Raw genomic sequence first — 21,154 nt, 5'->3', positions numbered from 1 at the left:
AATTTTACAACATACATTTGTTATGCTTACTTAATAATAAAAGTTTTTAAGTTAAGTATAAATTTGAGTGCACAACATCATGCAAATTTCCTATAATACTAGGAAACAGAATTTGTCAAAACCACAAAATCAAGTATTGATAAAGGTGCATTTCCACCTAAATCCATGAAAATTGGTACTCTAAAAAATAAGTGAATCCACAGGGTATTGAAATTGTGATTATTTTTTTTTAAATCAAAATATGCTCTGAACAAATAGTATTTTGAGAAATCTACAAATAGTTTAAACATTGTAGCCAAAAAATGAAAAGATTTATTTTATTATTGGTTACAAGTTAAGATTTTGTGATTAATGTTGTGATGTTTAGTATAGTGATTTTTGTATAAGTGTTGTCGTATTAAGATGTTGGTGCTATTTAAATATTGTTAAATTTTGCTGAAAATATGAAGCTTTTTTAGTTGTTGTTGTACAATTATGTTAGGAAATAAAAAAAATGTTTACAAAATTTAGTAGTTATTTATTAGGTTTTAATTTAATATACAGATGATTTGATTGCATTGTATTATGTTTGGGGAAGGTTAACTTTCTGGTAATAAGACCCGTCACAGCCTGGCTGGGGAATTGGGTAGGCAAATGCTCACATTAATGTGTACCGATACAGGCTCCAAATGTCCTCCTTTATACGCCATAACTCATGGTGGTGCTCCTATTTAACGGAGGTTCATACGGAGACAAGACAAGATGAAGGTGCTTCCAGAAACAAGGTGATAGCATAGAAACCACTGAAAGAATATTGTTATGAAACCCAGAAACAACTTTGCCTGAACAAGTATATGTTGTCAAAAGGTACCAATGTCAATAATCAGAATTGCATAAAATCCTTTTTTCCCTGGTGGTCCTTGAAGAAAATTGGCTGGACCTCACTATTACTTCTGTTCATTATCACTGAACTAGTATATATTTGTTTAGGGGCCAGCTGAAGGACGCCTCTGGGTGCGGTAATTTCTCGCTACATTGAAGACCTGTTGGTGACCTTCTGCTGTTGTTTTTTCTATGGTCGGGTTGTTGTCTCTTTGACACATTCCCCATTTCCATTCTCAATTTTATTGTATTGTAAAATATCAAAATTGTGTCAGTCCTTTGCAAACATTGCTGGGTCACTTTTTAAACTCGAACTTTTGAAGATCTTACACAAGTGAGGTAAATCCACAGCAGCATGGTGTACATTTTGTATTTGCAATCATGGCATACCCGTAGCCCGGGAAGATCGACCATCCCCTCCTTGAAAACAAATAAGCACTGTTAAAGTCAACGTTTTGTTCGAATTGTGACTGTTAAAGTCGAGTTCGTGATTCCAAATACCCCCCCCCCCCCCCCTTGGAAATTCCTGGCTACGGGCCTGCATGGAAAGATATTAACAGAGTACACTTAACCATAATGTGGTCACTACAAAGTCCAAAAGGAAAATTTGGAAAAGATGTTAGGCCTAGCTGGAAAAAACAGTAACTTGTCGTAGTTTTGAGATGATAAAGTCGCATTTTTATTTCTAATAGGCCATGTTAAGCTTACAGCATTTTATATGTTTCTTGGTAACCCAGCATGATAATTAAACTCTATTTTCCATAAGGAATAGTTTGTCATTCTGATATAATTCATCTAACTTTTATTTCATCTTTATCTTTTCTCAAAAAATGCATGGGGAGACTTGTGTCTACCAATTCCTATGACGATGGTATTATCAATTGCTAAAAGTTTGTGATGAGAGGTCAGTTAAAAGGAAATTGCTTACTGTTCAATGGTCAATGAATTTTGGTGTACAGTTTTACAAGCATTGTTACAAGAGAGGTGCAAAATACTAAAGGGAATTTCAAACTTAAAATATCCTGACCATTCCATGACAAAAGAAAAAGACAAGAAAACACAATATAGAAAACTAAAGACTGAGCAACACGATCTCTACAAAAATCTCATGTGCTTCTGAAGGGTACGTAGATCATGCTTCATATGTGGCACCTGTTCTGTTTCTCCTATAGAATATGCATAGCTTGAATAGTTTAACACCAAACACTTATAAGCAGGGGCGGATCCAGCCATTTTAAAAAGGGCGGTTCCTAACACAGGACAAAAGGAAAAAGGGGGGGGGGGGGGTCCAACTAAATGTCCCCATTCAAATGCATTGATTGTCCCAAAAAAATGGGAGTTGGACCCCCTCTTCCTGTATCCGCCACTGTACAAGGCAGTGATTATTTGTAAACAGTTGTATAAGTAATGGCATATCTCATTCCCGTGTCCATGGATATTGGTATTGCATTGCATCTTCAGTTTAATTACGTTGAAAGTTTTGCATAGTTTACATGAACGAGTGTTGTCATTAAAAATTCAACAATTGCATTATACTATAAGTTACATAACTATATGTCAACATTATATTGCATTTAATTTAAATAGATAAGATCTTCAGTATTTGGTATTTGCCTCCTGGGAGCAATCATCAATAACAGGTTAGAGCAATATTTTAAAAAATAACCAGTGGCGGATCCAGGGGGGGGGGGGGGGGGGTTCCGGGGGTGCGCACCCCCCTTTATTTTTGCCGATCAATGCATTTGTATCGGGACATATGTTTTGCACCCCCCCCCCCCTTTTGCCCTGGGTGCCCTGGGTTAGCACCCCCCTTTTGAAAATTCCTGCATCCGCCCCTGATAACAGTGAATATCCCTGATATTCCCATCGTGTTGCATTCAATATAGCTTCATACATCTCTGATTATAAATAATATTAATTCCGATCAATGTACTATTTCAAAAATAATTCGTAAAACGGATTTCAAATAAATTCATATACACATTATACACGCCGGAGACATATCACATGCAGCAACTTCTGAATACTGACTTTTCCCTAACTAAAATCCGTAAAATTGAGTCGGAAGAATTATAAGTTATGACGCATTATTCAATACAGATAAAAGTATGTGTAATGATTACATTAGCCAGACAGCAACCAAGCATCAAAACAACCAAATAATATGTTTCTGGCAAGTAATACATCTAATCATATGATCAATAAATTTGTGTCTATTTTTTTATCAACAACCCGAGCGTTTTACAATGTAAATTCGACCATTTTTGCATTTTCAAACCACATGATTTAATTTAGGATTTATCTTCGAATTTTGCCCATAGTTTGTACCTTAATTCTATTTCCGCCGCAGTGGAGGGGTATAAAGTGTTACCCTTATCCGTCAGTGCGTCTGTATTTCTGTTCGTACTTACGATCTAAAATTACTTTCCGTTCTCTCACTTTAGCCAAATGTTATGAAACTTACATTTAATGCTCAATTCCACAAAACACAGAACAACTGTCAAACAAGTCCTAACATGATTTAATTCAAACGAAAAAACAAAACAAAACAAACAAAAAACCAACCACCGATTTTTTTGTAGTGTTTTCTTAAAGACTGGTCTGTCCACAGGCCCGTAGCCAGGAATTTCCAAGGGGGGTTATTTGGACTCACGAAATCGACTTTAACAGTCACAATTCGAACAGAACATTGACATTAACAGTGCTTATTTGTTTCGACCCCCTCTGGCTACGGGTATGGTCCATCTACATCACAAATCTTCAGAAATATACGTTTACAGTTTACCGTGAAGTAACATGAATATTCGACATGAATCCAAAACACACCGTTTTGGCTAAATTGTTCTCATACGGCACATTTAGTTTACCGACATACAGTACAGGGTTAGTTAAAAAAAGCACAATGCAATTCCATGGAAGTTTTATATTGACAATATAATATTTCCATGGCAATTTCTTGTCCTAGTAGCATATTTTATTTTAAAACTAGAGTAGTTTGGCCATGATCAATACCGGTGTATGCTCTTTAATATAACATGTATAAATTTTGCAGTTGACTGAAACTTTTATCTTTCATTCTAACACTTCAAAATAACCACATGGAAACATCCCACTTTCATCATTTGTTTCTGTAGCTTATGTTCAGCATGTTCTGTAGACAGAGAATCTGAAAATGATCATATACGAACTAATCATTATGAATAATTTTATGTATACCTATCCCTTGTGATTTTTTTTCCGACTTGAAATGGTATTGGCCAATCATATAATAATTTAGATTTTTTTTATATCAAAAATCAAGTTTAAAAAAAAACGATACCCAGGAATATTATATTTTTTGTTTGTTTCAGTTATACATTATCACACATACTGTGCACAATTTAACAATTTCGGTCGTTTTAACATATTCCCAAGTTGTCTCACAGATGAACAAATGTGTCCATTAAAATGTTACCTTACTCTTGCTTATAATAAATTGTCTATATGAAATAAAAAAACAGCCTTAGCCTTAACCTGTGAAAATAATCTTATTAATTTGCGTCTGCAGCCTAAAATCTCACTTTTTTTCAATACTTCACTTTTAAGATAAAATATAATAAGACATTAGATAGGGTTTTCAAGTTATTTACACTATACATTCTTGTTGATGTACTTTTTTTTTTTAAATTATAAGAAAAGTGTTCCTACCTTGTCTCTGTTCGTCTCGGCATCTGTTTCTGTAATGAGTAACCCCCTAATCAAGCCTAAGTATTTATACCCACGTAAATAATCGTATGTAGTACGTTTAAATGTATTGCGTATAGATCAAAACGATGTCGAAACGTTTGTTATAAATATAGATATTACAGGTAATATGACAAATAATACAAACATATATATGATTTCGTCATTGTCTGTCATTGCGCAATCTAGAATAAACAAATAACAATAATCTTACATTTATATTAGAAATGCTCTGTCTTTTTAAAATGAGACAAGTATATAAAAATAAAGAAATCTGATGTAAATCTAAAAGAAAAGACGTATTGCATCCATTTAAGTTACTATTCAATAAATATGATTCATTATCATTCACACTAGTTTAACAAAATGTTTTAACAATAATAAGTCAACCTATACATGCTATACATGTATGCACTAAACTGCTAAAGCCAGCATTATAATATATAGTTGATAAACATTAAAACAAAGTTTAATGTATTTGTATGTATTAACATCATGACCAGTACGCAATGATTATAACTTTAATATCATTATCAAACAGTTAATAGCAGACATTTTTTTGAATACTTTATTTCTATTTTTTATACAACTGTTTCCGTGATTCCTTTGGAAAGAGATTCTTTTTTTCATGATCCAGTTTAATGTATTTTTTTTTTATTTCTTACCAAGTCAGAGTGTTCATCTTCATCGATTCTCCCGGCCTCCACCCCCCTAAAAAACCCACAAAAAACCCCTAAAAACAACAGCAACAACAAATGATCGTTTTATTACAGGACAATACAAATATTACTCTTTTCAAGTGTGAAAGAAATATTTATTGAAAAGAAGATATTTTTGATACATAGAAGCTATTCTAAAGTAATTTATCGGCATTTTTAAAAAGCTTATTTATACCTTTTAAACGATTGTTGAATGTATAAAGTTTAACATGTTTTAAACGTGTTTGAATGACATCAGATCAATAACCCACTTGGAGCCTCTTTATAATAACAATATCTTCCTACTACGTCACAAATTTATCATATCATATATTGACATTTACATTTTACACTCGGTAGTTAAGGTTAAAGTACAAAATCAATAAATACTATACATGTGTATTCACCCATTGTAAACAAACAGTAGTATTTATATATACAAACAAAACACGCGTTCACATTTGTAAAATACCATGGATTTTCGTACAAATATAATATGGACATACATATTATTGGTTTAAATTTGTGATTAAATGTAAGAAAATTGAGATACCAATCGATTTTCTCTTCTGATACCGGCTTTATTTTGCAATGGATAACGGTGAATCGGAATCAAATATGAATTGATGTTGAGTGAAAATATTCGTAAATCATGGTTTGAATGAAATGAGTGAGACATAAAAAATCCGGACTCTTCCTGATGGCATTAAAATTAGAACAAATATATTAGTAATTGTGGTTATTCTTGGAAGTGAAGGAAATATTTACAGGTAATACCGGAGATTAGATCAGTATATTAAAATGTCGCTATACGAAGATGATTCGGAGGTGGAACACATTATCCCCGTCAGTTTACAAGTGGATACGAGTTTGGAACCTAGAGACGACGATAGTGAACAAAGTGAATCACAACAAACTGATTCGGAACCGAGCCACTTCAAAACATGTGGGACACACCCCTTTTCAAGAGGAAATACATTCGGAACACCATGGAATCAAGGAAGTCACGACCCACGATCGTTTGCTAGTCAATACGGTTGGTATACACCGATGCCCCCCACTATAAACATTTTTGCCTGTCCTCCACCACCGCCACCACCGCAATACAATATGAATGGTTACACCTCTGTCTTTCGACCTCGGGTTGTATCCGCGTATCCCAGGGAAGCGATACCTCAGCAGCAAGGTTACGCTGTGAATGTGCCACCGAATATTCCTCAACCACCGACATATTTTCAAGAAAATCAGCACCATCCACATATATCAGGGGTTCAAACACCTCCACCCCCTGATTTGTCGGAACCATTTCACTGTGAAGAATCGAAAGCCAACACAACTGCTCCAACATTGATACGGACAAAGACTGACCATGTTGACAGTAGATTTCATCCCTATAATCACGACACTTCATACCAGAGAGTAAAAAGGGAACCAGATCGTCCTATAGAAAAGAAAAGCTATCTGTTTGTTGATACACAGGACTTTGATGCTAACGAAATATCTATAAAAGTGAAAGATAAAACTCTTACAATAGAAGGAACAAAATCAACATCACAAAATCATGGAAGAATTTCAAGTATGAAACAAGAATTTACATTTACAAATAGCAAAGACGCGAAAAGTACATCATGTACATTTCATCCAAATGGAACATTAGTTTTGCAATTTAACCACGAAACTGACATTACCAAGGACAATTCTCATACTTGTAACACCACATCGTAAACATATTTAGCTTATTTAATCTGTACATGTCTCATTCAGTACTGTTTTACTCAGGGAATCGAAAATTGATCTCGCGTGCAATTTAATTTATATACATATAAGATAAGTTTACTCTTAAGGTAGCACAATACAGAGATTTTATAACTCCTACTCCCAAGTTTTAAAATGCTGTAACTTTCTTAATAATGCTTGAAAATTTATAAAAGTGGTAGTTTTGGATAGCTTACAGATTACTCTTTCAAATAAATGCAATGTTAATATTATGCAACAATTATGTAAGCAATTATAATGTTAACTGTTTCTAAAATACTGTTCACCAAATTTCCACTTTCAAATGAAATTAGCTTCTGCATAGGTATCCCTAGAGGGTTGATTTTATTATATGTTGTTCCTATGGCCATTATTTACAAAAGGGTGTCTCAGATTTCAGATAGAATGTATAGAACAAATTGTACACCTAATTAAACATTATCTTCTTTTATGTGGTAAGGATGTTTACATTAATTAGAGATTTATGAGAGAATGGAATACAATAGAGACAATCTGAGACACCCTTTTGAAGCCCATGATGTGTTGATTGAGATTCCGTTAAAATTTACTGTATAGTTAAAGAGATGATAGAGCTAAATTCATTCAAGTGAACTTACCCAGATTTTGCCACTAATTACATAATAATTGATTACATAATGATTGCATAATAAAAATATTGCATTCATTTAAAAGATAAATCTTTTATCTATCTATATATACCTCTTTTATTATTTTCTATGCATTCATAAGAAAGTTACAGCATTTTAAAGGTTAGTGATTGGAAGTAAAAAATCTTTGTATTGTGCTACCTTAAATCGAATAAATCGAAGAGGTGGAGGTTGAGTTAAGTTCTACTTAAGAGGAATGGGTGGTTATTTTTTTTTTATATTTGATGCGTTTATTGTCATATTGTTTTTTAATTTATATTTGCACTATTGTATGATTCTTTTTAACTTTGCATGCATATTTTATTATTGCTAGTATAGGTGTTGTCTAGTTATATATGCATGAGGAAGCTTTCTCTGACGAACCAACCAACTGATAAATTATGTGATCACCCCTGTTTATTTTCATTATTTATTATTTATTATTAAATTGCTTTGTACTTGGAAGTTTGATTTATTGTTTGATCACTGTAATGTTTAAAGCTCACATTACGTCATACATTTTATCTTCTATTTGTAACATTTAAAAGGACCAAACAAACTGAATTTCAAGGTTTTATGCACGTTCTTTCCTATCTACTTTCATTTTCGGTCAAAATCGATTCACACAAACATTTTTCACAGACAACGATATGAGGGTCTATATCGGGTTGTAACATAAATTGGATTTTTTCCTTTGATGTTTTTATGAAATAATTTGCTTAAAAAGTGTGGTGAGGGAAAACCATGGTATATTATATGCAAATTTATGTTGTACCATACTTTGCTAATTAAATATGCAACTCGACTAGAATCCAAAGGAAAAAAGGCGGAGCTTCAGCCATGGTATAACATATTCATTTTCATGTTATTCCATGGCTGAAGCTCCACCTTTTTTTTTATATATGTATCCGCCTCTAAAATATTTAGGAAACTGTAAAACATACTAAAAGGTCAAGATCTTCATTTTTTTTTAAGAAAAAGCAATAAATTATGTGTACCACATTTCAAGAAACCCTTTTTCAAACTATATAGGATTGTTACGAATTCCCTTAATTTTGGAAACAATTACCAAATGTTTCTTCTTTCGTTTTGAAAAAAATAAAATGTAAAACTATCATTTCCTTTGCGAAAATTCAATTAAATTTCGATTTAAAAAGGGGGGTATCTATACAAAAAGGAATAAATATCGGCTACAAATATCTGTGAAAAAACATGATTAGGGGACGTACACTATCTACCCCCCTGGATCCGACACTGTTAAAATATTGTTTTATCATTAAAATTGTGTTTTAATAAATAATCTAATAAAATAACGGAAGAAAAGCATTTTTCAATTAGATGAAAATTCTGTAAAATATGATTAATTTGTATGATACATTGAGAAAAAAAAACAACTCTTACCGTCATTAGAATAATTATTTAATCCTTGTCGCTGGAATTCGACATTTTTGTTTACCTCAGTCTGATGACATTATGAAATTACCTGCGCCTACAATCATACACGGGGCGCAAAACTAAAATCCGACATTTTCTTTACTTTCTGCAAATTCAGGGGTTCTATTACACGAAATATACAGACGATCATACACGAAGCGCAAAAGTGACTTGAGCGAGCTTCCATTTCATTGGATAAAACTGTAACGTGATCAATTTCCAATATTAGTTGAAGGTCTTGAAGCTGTCAATCATTTTATTTATATTACAAATTTTATATACCATGTGTCTTACTCATTAACATATTTAAACAAACTCATCCTTCGGATTCGTTTGTTTAAATATGTTAACTCGTAAAAACCATGGTATATATAGTACTTAACAAATTAGAAGACACAAATCTCTGTGTTTTCTCTGTCGTAATTTACAATGTTTTTGAAACGTTGTTTCTAATTTACTTTTAACATCTTGTAATGTCCTTGGCCATGAGATTTTGGTTGGGTTCATATTGTTCAGTCTTTAGTTTTCTATACATAGGGTTTTATGTACAGTTGTTTATGTTTTGGTCTTTTTCTTCTTACTAGCTTCACAACTAGCCGAAATGGCCAATGAAGCTTTCATATCACATGGCATCCATTGTCCGTCGTACGTCGTCCGTCACCGTTAACATTTACAAAAATCTTTTCCTCTGAAACTACTGGTTAAAACTTAACAAAACTTGGCCACAATCATCATTTGGGTATATAGTTCATAAAACGATAACGATGACCCCTCCTGCCAACCAATATGAACGACACGGATAGTAATAGAACATAGGGATAAAAAGCAAGTTTAGTTTGTTATCTTGAAAACGTTATTAATAGAGAAAATTGACATGGAGAAGCATGTTCAGGATGATGAGACCTATATATTTTGTTTTGCTTCGAAACGGTAAGACAACTTATTTTTGAGTTATTGTCCTTGAAAAACGAATTTGAGCGATTTACAAAATAATTGGCTCTATATCTGAATTTTTTTTTTATAGGGATTTTCTGTTTACGAAGAATGATCAACAAAACAGGATCCAATGGTCGACATCATCAGACGACTCCTTTCAGTGGAGTTATTGCCCTTTGATAATGATTTTTACATTTTCTGTTTTGTTAGACATTTCAAATAACAAAAATGATCAGCAAGACAAGATCTACGAATGATTAAACTTTTGCCGAACTTGATGCTTTTCTCCAAAGAGAAGTGCTTGCCTTGATAGAAATATAATTTCATATATTCGTTTTTTTTTTGTGTTTTGGGCATAAACTAAAGAAAATTGAGAAAAACTGTAAAAAGAAAAATTATCAGCAAGTGTTTTGTTTGTTATATCTTTTATTCTTGTCCACGATGTATGAGAGAGTCCATTGTTGAAGATACTCGTAAACCTAGGTAGGCGACACAGACTCATTTGATCCTCAATGAATCTATTTAGGCAGCATTATAAGAAATAAAAGGATAACACCAGAGTAAACAATTAAAGATTAAACTGGAAATAAATGATTTAATTAAATTTAACATTGATTCAAGTTTCAAGTTTCAAGTTTCAAGTTTTTATTTCTCAAGACCCTTAACCAGGGTATGTGAACAAATACAATTGAATACAATTTAACACAATATAACAAAATAGGTTGATTAAATGAACAAGTTAACATATATACATGATATACATTTCCAAATATATGGAAGACGAACATATTATATAAACAGTAACTTCAATCATTTTACTAAAGAAAGTATGATTTTACAAAATTTTGCAGCTTTGAATATTACATTATAATTGTCTGAGTTAAACAAAGCATGAAATTTATCAACATTTGGATTTGTAGTGAATTCTTTTGGCAATAACATTTTCCTCTCGTTTTTGAAATAAGAACATTGGAATAAATAATGAAATTCATCACCTAATGAGTTACAGTCACAAATATCACAAATTCTATCATCTCTTGCTATTCCCCAAAACCTGCCCTTTTCAACTGGCAGTTTATTATTAACACATCTAAAATTACATAAAGATTTCCTTAAATCTGTAGGAAGTTCTATTAAATATTTTTCAAAACAATGCTTTCTTTTAAAAATTCTATAATTGAGACATTTAGGTGATTCATACACAGTAGCACACCATTTCTGCTTAAATTGGTCACATAACCTTTGCTTTACAATCTTAGCTAGGTTGACAGATTTAGACACATTTTGAGTTAACCAATATTCAGAACAACCACATTCATTTAGAGTATTTTCAACACAACGTATCCATTCTGAATGGTACATATTTCTGTTATGCATGGTGTATAACAATTTATACAAAATAGACAAGGAGACTATGAACTTTAAATTTGATCCGCCATTTTCTACATTTGAAAATGCCAGGTCGGGAATGTGACAGTTGTCCATTCGTTTGATGTGTTTTATTATTTGATTTTGCCTTTCGATTTGAATATTCCTCGGGGTTCAGTATTTACTTTTATTTTTTTGGGGAAAGACGGCTTCAAGCCGTCAATTCCCTAATGGGGTTGGCCAGAGTATCATTCCCTCACGTCAATCATTTTGTTTTGATAGTTTGGAAACCCCCTCAAAATGTCATACTGAAATTGATGACAAGGAGAACAGATTGACTTTAAATACATTTTTTACACATTTCTCTTCTGTTTCTCGTGAAATTATCGTATATTGAGCTTTCTCTTACACTATAAAATTGAGAATGGAAATGGGGAATGTGTCAAAGAGACAACAACCCGACCAACTAAAAAACAACAGCAGAGGGTCACAAACAGGTCTTCAATGTAGCGAGAAATTCCCGCACCCAGAGGCGTCCTTCAGCTGACCCCTAAACAAATATATACTAGTCCAGTGATAATGAACGCCATACTAATTTCCAAATTGTACACAAGAAACTAAAATTAAAATAATACAACACTAACAAAGGCCAGAGGCTCCTGACTTGGGACAGGCGCAAAAATGCGGCGGGGTTAAACATGTTTGTGAGATCTCAACCCTCCCCCTATACCTCTAACCAATGTAGAAAAGTAAACGCATAACAATACGCACATTAAAATTCAGTTCAAGAGAAGTCCGAGTCTGATGTCAGAAGATGTAACCAAAGAAAATAAACAAAATGACAATAATACATAAATAACAACAGACTACTAGCAGTTAACTGACATGTCAGTTCCAGACTTCAATTAAACTGACTGAAAGATTATGATTTCATCATATGAACATCAGGCACAATCCTTCCCGTTAGGGGTTTAGTATCATACCATCATAACATATATGAGAAGAACATAACCCGTGTCATGCCAACAACTGTTTTTAGCATAAATGTGTTTAGTTCCGATGCAAAGACCTTATCAGTGACTCAATATTAACGCCAAAATATGCAATCTTTAATGACTTGACAACAGTATCGTAATTATATCCCTTCTTAATAAGTCTATTCAAAGGTTTTGTAAGTTTCTGAGGTGAATACTGACACCTTTGTGCTTTATAAAGAATATTTCCATAAAAAATTGGATGTGAAATACCTGAACGTATTAGAAGTCTGCATGTTAAGCTATATTTACGAATGATGTCTTTATACCGATGATAAAATTTAGTAAATGTTTTGACTAGTTTGTGATATCGAAAACCCTGGTGTAATAATTTTTCAGTAATACATAAATTTCTCTCGTTAAAATCTAAAACATTGTTACATACACGAGCGAATCGTACAAGTTGAGATATATAAACACCGTAAGATGGTGACAAGGGAACGTCACCATCTAAAAACGGATAATTAACGATAGGAAATGAAAAATCATCCCTTTTATCATAAATTTTAGTATTCAGCTTTCCATTAGTGATATAGGCGGATATCAAGATCGAGAAAAGGGCAGTGGTCATTGTTAGTATTAGCTTTATTTAAAGTAAGTTCAACAGGATAAATTTCATTAATATAAATACTGAAGTCGTCATTATTGAGGGCCAAAATATCATCCAAATATCTAAAAGTATTATTAAATTTGTTTATCAGATGTTGTTTCGATGGGTCTTTGCTTATTTTTTTCATAAATTGTAACTCATAACAATACAAAAACAGGTCCGCAATAAGTATAACTATATACGTTTCTTTTACAGTCCGGAAAAATCAGTATAACGAAATATTCTAAATATATCTAACCTAGTGACGTCATTGTTGGAATGCCACACAGAGATATCCTTTATTCATTATAAAAACCAGTCACAGTATTTGTATACTAATTTAAAATCCGTATTTGTTAAATGTTAATGATGTTTGCTGTAGTGTAGATCATTCACACACCAACATGCAATGCTTTAATCTGAGGCTATAATCAGATAATTTGTAGGTCAACTTTCGCGGTAAACAATGTCAATGGGGATACCTGAGATTGGGGAGAGAAACGACAGTTTTCATTGTTTCTGTAAAGTTCTGTTTTTAGAATCTTCCTCCAATTCAGGAGCACCTCCATTGATGAGTAATTATACACTAAAATCAAAGTAAATGTTTCTGAACACTTAAAATGTGACATTTAGTATATGATAAGTAGTCTTCTATATAATTTTTTTTTGTGTACCAACATAATTATTGAAATGGTTAAAAAAAAATTAAAAAAAATTAAATGTTGCTTTTTGTAGTTTATACCTAAAAACGAAAAAGACAAACAAATAACAGCACACATGACAAATTAGCGATTCATTTATATGAGTTGTTTCCCTTAGAAGGAACATACATTAAAAATGACAATAAAAAGCTGCCAGCTTTTTCTTTTTAATCTTCATGCTATTTTCAAACTTTTGATATCAAAAGTAATTTTTTCATAAAATAATTAAACGCAGACGCGGTACAACTTTTCATGGTTGCATTAGCCATTGTTATCCTGTTTACAGCCAGCCTACACATTGTTCACTGATATCTTTTTCCATATATTTAAATTTTATTCTTTATCCTGACTAAGGGAACTACCAGCCAAAACCTATTCACTAGTGGTTTTATTGAAATTCTCTTCTAAGTATAAATACATTACTATAATGTTTTAGACAGACTTTGAATCATTATTTTCTTGAAAATGCTGAATATGAACTTCATTTATACAAATACAAAAAAAAAAGGTTTTGTCATTTGGCATTCACAACGCCCTTGTTCATTAGAGGTCCATTTTCATAAAGATACAGCGGAGGCCATCGCATGCTGTCAACATACTTTCCTTTGCCTCGAGCTCCTTCAACCTCTAACTCATCCAAATCTATTTGTTCACTCTTGTTCCATTCGAATTTCAAAACATCGGTGGCTCCGTAACACACATGAGCCAGCAGCACTCCATACTTTTCTCGATAAAGGAAGTGCAGAATGACAACTGAGTGTTAGAAATGTTGATCTTATTTGGTAATGTTTCTACGAATGATTTGACTAATCTTGGCAGATACTTCAAAGCATTCTTTCTTCTATACTCTATCAATGGTTTAACAACATCCAACGGCAATGACGTGTTAATACCATCTATCCCGACGGTGGGATGAAATACCTGTGTGATTGTATTCATTTGAATATGGACTTGTTTTCTGCATTCATCATAAGCCTCGTAAAGGATTTGTTGCAAACATTCTTCAGATTTAGCATCGTCACACCCATTTTCTACAATGGCCGACAAACTTTCGGTATACTCTCTGTCATAGAGATCTTGAAGCTTTGCTGCAATTTTTGAAGGGCGAATTGGATCTGGTAAGAATGATACATTTGAAATATTTTCCGTAACAGCAGTGGAATCTATGTTTGGTTTGACAGCAGGTTTCTCACTGAATAAATTGTTTAAGCCTGGTGGTTTACTCAGTAGTTCAGATTTACTATGCGAAGTCCCATCAATTGGCATTTTGGGAACATATAGTATACAATAATCACATTTTCCAGATCCTATTTCATGTCCAGCTATTGTCCCTCCTATTGTGGCTGCCATTTCTGAATTTGACGGTACTATGAATTCGTATTGTGGAAAGCTTTCCTTAATAACAGTTTTCGTCATAACAAATCTTGAGAATTCCCCAACAAGAATGACTCTTTGTTTGGTTTCTCTATTCAAAAAGTCAATTTCCTTTCTCCAATGATCAATCAAAGGCTTCAATAATTTTTGAAATACTTCATGGATTATAGTCTTGTCGATCTCCAGTTTATCTTGAGTTACCCGGAAACCCTTCTTCCATGAGTTTGTGATATGTTTGTTTATATTTCTGAAACAATCTACAGGGAGTCTAAATCTATAAAATTGTTTTGAATTATTAGCTCTTAAAATAATGTCCAATTGTCTCATAATAAGGCATCTTGTATGAATATCAGTCGTATCACTGAACAGAGAACACCCTAGTCGCTTGTTTAAGATGGAGTCTACATCGTCGATAATTGAGGAACAACAAATAACATTTGTTGGAACTATTGGATACTTTTGAAAAGAAGTATTGGGATATATTTGTATTAAAGAACAATTCAGTATGATCACCCCTTCTTTCGACACGTCCTGCATTTCTGCAATGTGCCGAGTAAAAGTCTTGATTGCGTGGCTCTCGTGAACAAGTACGAGCCTTTCTTTACTTATACCAGTATTTAGAAATGCCTCAAACAACATAAATCTAACATCAAACTTAGTTTCATCTGGATGAAGAACTACCCATAAAACTTCATCATCCTGAATCACCCCAGAACACTGTTTTATGCAACACTTTTAAAAAATGTGATTTTAGGTAAGATATTGATTGACCTAAAATAAGTGTTAACGGAACGGCATCAACACGGTTCGAAGATTTAACGAAAATTTTACCGTTTTTACCCTTATTCCAATTTGATTGACAGAAAAAAGTTTGAAAGAAATACAGACTTGACTCTTCCTTATTTTCACAGGAAGATATAAACTTATCTTCTGCCTCAAAACCAAAACCCTTAAATTCTTTTTCTGAATTCAAAAGAATGGATGTTGGGATTTGTTGATTTAATCCAACATATAGCGATTTCCAATCGGAGTAACACATAATTTTCATTGGGTCATCTTTAAAATCCGATAAAGTGGAAAACGTGTATGCTGAATATATTTCTCCAATATTCACTGCTACAACTACCTTCACGTCGTCCATTCCTGAAAGAAAGTTGAAATAATAAAACATTTTCTAAAATAGAAATGAATACTTTTTTTGAGTCATAAAAAAATTGACGTAAATAATTTTAATATAAAAAAAAGTAAAATAAAAAAAATACCGAACTCCTGCGAAAATTCTAAACTCAAAGCCTCCAAGCAAATATGTTGTTGTCACATATAACGAAATAGAGTTTGATATCTCTAACGGAAAATGGCCATTGAGTCCATTGTAATCTAAAATCCGTCACAAAAATAGTTCAAATGCACATGAATTTCCTATTTTATTTTATTATAGTGTTGTTTCTCAAATATAACAATTGCCGACGTCCTTTGCACAATATATATGTTAGCGGCAATAAGTGAAATTATGCATTAAGCTTAAATCCCAGGCAATAAGCTAACGCATAGGCATTAAGTCTAATGCCTAAATGATGTTAGGCATTAGTCTTAAATCCTAGGATTTAAGCTTAAATCCTGAAAAATGTGTCCGGGCATTAAGCTTATTGCCTAAAAATTAAATGCGAGTAAAAAAAAAAATATTTATTCAATTAAATAATAAATTATACATTTGTTACATAATAGCATTACGAGAACTAAAGTTTAAAATGTCATCTACTGGAAATAAAATCACAGATAAAATATGTTTTTATATTAAAATATGAAAATTGATAGAAATTTTGTTAAAATCATTTGTTATCACAAGTTGTTGAACTGTGACACCGACTATTGCACTGTCTCCCGTTTTTCTTGCATTTGCACCGGTTACATAAACATTTAGATTTACATGAACATTTGAAAAATCCTTAACTTCCGGATAATGACTATTGGGTTGCTGTCTCACGAACACAAACTGACCATATTTGCACTTTATTATGTACATGATGTAAATCTTAATAGCCGCAAAGTAAATCACTTATATTTTTATATCAGGATGGATTGTTTAATATAAATAAAAGCAATATTGAAAAACAATGACCACACAATTATGCTTGCATCAGTTTATAGTGCCAGCATGTTCTCTTTTTATTCAAAATTTTGAATCGTAAACTAATTTTAGTAGTTTTGATATCTCAGACTGACTCATATAACAAAATTATTTGTCAGCATCAACCAAAACTGACCATATGTGACAGCATCAACGAATACTGACCATATGTGACAGCATCAACCAAAACTGACCATATCTGATTTAGTCAGTTCTACCTAGAACTGATTCTAACAGTTCTAGAACTGCTCTAGGACAGGTTAGAACAGTTCTATGACAGATTATTCTGACAGTTCTAATGAGAGGTTAGAAGTGATCTCCACTGAAATTTTATCATGCGATCTCTGCCGCCATGACCTGTTTCTTTATGTGCCTTTTCAAAAATACCATAGAGTTCCTCTAGGAATACATAAATTTTGAAATTTCCTTTGTCATTTTCGCTGACTTTAGTTATCAACCTCTCAAAACCACCAAAGTTAAAAATTTCATACCTTCTTAAATTGTAATAATCTTTTGTCACTTTCTGTTCTGATGATTCCAAAAGTTAAATCTTTGCTAAAAGATCATGGTAATTTACTCTAGGGTATATGCTCCTTGTTTTCCCTAATCGAATTTAGACCTCAAAGATTCAAGAAATGTTTTCCTCTATAGACATGGTGTCACTTAATGCGAATAATCCAGTTAAAGAAGTGAAAAAGACCAGATGGTCTGGGGGTATTTGACACAAATTTTAACAAAGAATATTTACTTATCCAATAAAATGGTGTGCGCAAAAAATCATAATAATATATCTGAATTTTTGTCTACTTTTTTACCAGCTCAAACCAGCTTGACCAGTGAAGTGTAAACATTTTCAAATAAATATTATAAATATTATAAAGAGTCTCTCCATTTTTTATTGGATACAAACACTTTTTTTTAATTTTTTTGTTATTGTTTGTATACTTACACAAAAAAGTATGAGTTAATTCTGTTTTGAATAAAAAAATTACTAAAATTTGAAGACTTGTCAGATAAATTTATATTAATATTAGAAATATAATTAAGAAACTACTTTATTTCAAGAAAAAAAATCACTAAATATACATAAATTCCAGATTTCAGTTATTGCCTAAAATCATGTTCGGCAATAGGATGAATAATCATCATCAGATTTCAGGTAATAAGCTTAATGCCTGAATATTTCAGGCAAAAACTTAATGCCTTATTGCCTAGGATTTAAGCTGAATGCCTAATATCACTAATTGCCGCTAACATATACAAATAAATGAAAAATATAACTGTATAATGCTTGTGTTTATATTTTTTCTCTTCGTCTACCTTTTTCTCGGGCATTCATATGCTATGAAATGCTGTCATTTTAAAAGTATTACAGGTGGATGACCAGATCAATCCCATTTACAAAGGTCAATTACAAAAATAGAAGATGTGGTTTGATTGCAAATGAGATGACTCTCTGCCAGAGACCAAAATGTCATTGAAGTAAATACAAACATACATTTGTGTTAGACTGAAAGCACTAGTCAACCTGTTCTTTTTATGTACTTTAAGTGTCATCAATGAGGAAAAATATTAAATAGTATTAATATAACAAGACTGCAATCCGAAAATCGTCCCAAAACTCCTCCAAGAATTGAAAGACAGGAGAGTATTTGGCCAAGAGAGAAGGATAAATTATAGCAAGTATGAACATTTGGAAAATAAAATGTCTGTGTTACGATTAGTAGAGTGAATGGTACGGGCGGAAACATGTTTTAAGGGGGCTCGCGAGTATATATATATTTTTTTAAATATAGGATTTCATTTTTTCTTCTATAAATACACTTTATCCTATACTTAATTAATAGAAAAATAAAATAAAAATATTGGGTCACCGTTCATTTAAGCTGACAATCTGCCTTCGAAAGAAGCATGCATTTTTGTTAAGGTACATTTTTCCTGGTGAACGAATGGGAGATAAAAAGGTAATATCGAAATAAAAAACAACTAAATTACAGAAATCGCTTAAATTTTACAATAGCTTAGTTTAAGTACAGCTTATTTGAAAAAAAATAATTAATAAGAAATATAGGTCACCGATGAGTTATAAAAGATATTTCAATTTTATTGCAAAATGAAACTTTTTTTTTACCAAAGGGAGATAATTTGGAGCTTTTCAATGATATAAATGTTCAAGACCGTATAAGTATTTGGACCATATGCGTACGGTCTGGACCGTATCTTTACTTTTTAAAGATACTCATACGGTCGGCCCGTACGCGTACGGTCTCACTAATATTTAGAAGTTGGTCAAGTTTATTACATACAAATGCATATAACAGATCAAAATGACTTAACTCTCAAATTATATAAAAAAGTTTAATTATAATTGAAATAAAAACTTTATATTTTAACTGTGTTATACATTAATTGAATTATGCTCACTGAAATTGAAAATATCCGAAGGAAACATTATGTTGGAGGACAATTGTTTTAGAATATTTAGCAACTTTACAAAAAAATACTCATATGGTCTGGAACATTAACATTTTTATAGTCATCTGGGGCCAAAACGAATGCATTTTTGGGGTTGATTTCTATACCATATCATAAAGTAACAACCAATAATGTAAAACATAAAACTTGTAATGAAATGTTTTTTTTAAATTTTGGCTGAATTTTTTATACCCTCGAGCTCTTAAGAGGTACATGTGACAGAAGAGTTTGAAACTTAATCTTAAAGCGAACATTCTTGTTATTGACAATTTCACTCGGATCTTGCTGGTATATATTTTTGAAAGCATAACATCTGTTAACTTATTTGTGGTTAAAAACAATATCTAAACAAAGTCTGTAACTGTTTGAATATTGAGTTGGTGTAAACAATATTATACTATGAATTATACAAGTACGATTTATAAACACATTTATCGCCATTTTGTGCATTTTTCTTTTGATCTTTTTTTTGTGATAATTTTCATATCATGCTTCTCGCTTGAGTTGGAAAAATTATCACTAGAAACTAAGGAGGCCACGTGGCGTTGCTAACGAAATTGACATGAAATTGACAACGTCGTCATAGGTAAAATGGCGATAAATAGATTATCATTGGTCATCTCAACTCGATTGCTTTTCTCACTTTCGCTGTACCAGCTCAAGCGAGAAAATCAATCTCGTTGAGATGATCAACGATAATCTTTAATTACAATTAGGATTCAGAAACAAGCAATATAGACTTGCATAAGGGCGATTTATAACAGACGAAGCTCACGTTATACAATGTTGTATCCTTAATAATTGTAATGCAGAGTAATATGAGAAATGTGAATAGAAAGTCTTCATGTTGATAGATTCATGAAACTCTTATTTGCGATACTTTAAAAAAATCAAAGTATCAAGGTCAAAACAATTGAGATACAATTTGAAATCCAGCTACGCAAAACTATTTTGATCCATTTGAGAATCTATTTGACTTTTGTCTATGATACCAATCACCTTGATTGTCAAAATAGTGTAAATAAAAGTACAAGTAACTCAAACAAAATTATAACAAACTGAAAAAATAACTTACCGGCAACAAAGTATTTTGTATGTGTGCTCCCTTTACACACTGACTTAAAGGTAATTACACAATTCATGTGGCAGAATTGTAAATACACAATGATTAAATTACCAAATGAATAAAGTGGGTCATATCAAAATGTTTTAAAAAAATCAATTGAAATTGTATCACCCTTGTAACAACCCAAGAGCTGATATTGCCCGAGGCTGATAATACATTCGTTATGAAAAATTACATGCTATTATCTTTTTATAATATGGAGACAAAAATAATATTTTAATATATATTGATCCTTTGAAGTGGTTTTCAAGTAGAAGTGAAAAGTTTACGGTCGACTGACGCTACTTCAACACAGGAGAAAAACG

General features: G+C 32.2%; 2 protein-coding genes and 1 long non-coding RNA gene across 3 annotated transcripts; 1 reads left to right on the top strand and 2 right to left on the bottom strand.

The window, feature by feature from the left end:
• Positions 1 to 5,724: 5,724 nt before the first annotated feature.
• LOC139495642 (uncharacterized) lies at positions 5,725 to 8,149 on the bottom strand. The gene is made up of 2 exons (XR_011657421.1): positions 7,847 to 8,149; positions 5,725 to 7,120 (listed from the first exon to the last, which is right to left on the bottom strand). It is a non-coding gene; the product is annotated as an uncharacterized lncRNA (long non-coding RNA).
• On the top strand, positions 6,084 to 7,952 carry LOC139495641 (uncharacterized). The gene is made up of 2 exons (XM_071283934.1): positions 6,084 to 7,120; positions 7,847 to 7,952. The coding sequence occupies exon 1, from the start codon at positions 6,084 to 6,086 to the stop codon at positions 7,005 to 7,007; it is 924 nt and encodes a 307-aa protein (XP_071140035.1). The 3' UTR covers positions 7,008 to 7,120; positions 7,847 to 7,952.
• A 5,729-nt stretch (positions 8,150 to 13,878) lies between the features above and the next one.
• LOC139495639 (uncharacterized) lies at positions 13,879 to 20,856 on the bottom strand. Its single transcript, XM_071283933.1, has 2 exons — positions 20,799 to 20,856; positions 13,879 to 16,263 (listed from the first exon to the last, which is right to left on the bottom strand). The coding sequence occupies exon 2, from the start codon at positions 15,757 to 15,759 to the stop codon at positions 14,419 to 14,421; it is 1,341 nt and encodes a 446-aa protein (XP_071140034.1). The 5' UTR covers positions 15,760 to 16,263; positions 20,799 to 20,856; the 3' UTR covers positions 13,879 to 14,418.
• Positions 20,857 to 21,154: the final 298 nt, after the last annotated feature.

The sequence above is a fragment of the Mytilus edulis genome, chromosome 11, assembly GCF_963676685.1.
Source record: "Mytilus edulis chromosome 11, xbMytEdul2.2, whole genome shotgun sequence".
Taxonomy (NCBI): Eukaryota; Metazoa; Mollusca; class Bivalvia; order Mytilida; family Mytilidae; genus Mytilus; species Mytilus edulis.
This window is presented reverse-complemented; position numbering and strand designations above follow the sequence as displayed.

What these genes read in the sequence shown, in the direction of transcription:
- LOC139495641 (XM_071283934.1), top strand. Translation starts at nt 6,084, where the DNA reads ATGTCGCTATACGAAGATGATTCGGAGGTGGAACACATTATCCCCGTC.
- LOC139495639 (XM_071283933.1), bottom strand. Translation starts at nt 15,759, where the DNA reads ATGTTGTTTGAGGCATTTCTAAATACTGGTATAAGTAAAGAAAGGCTC.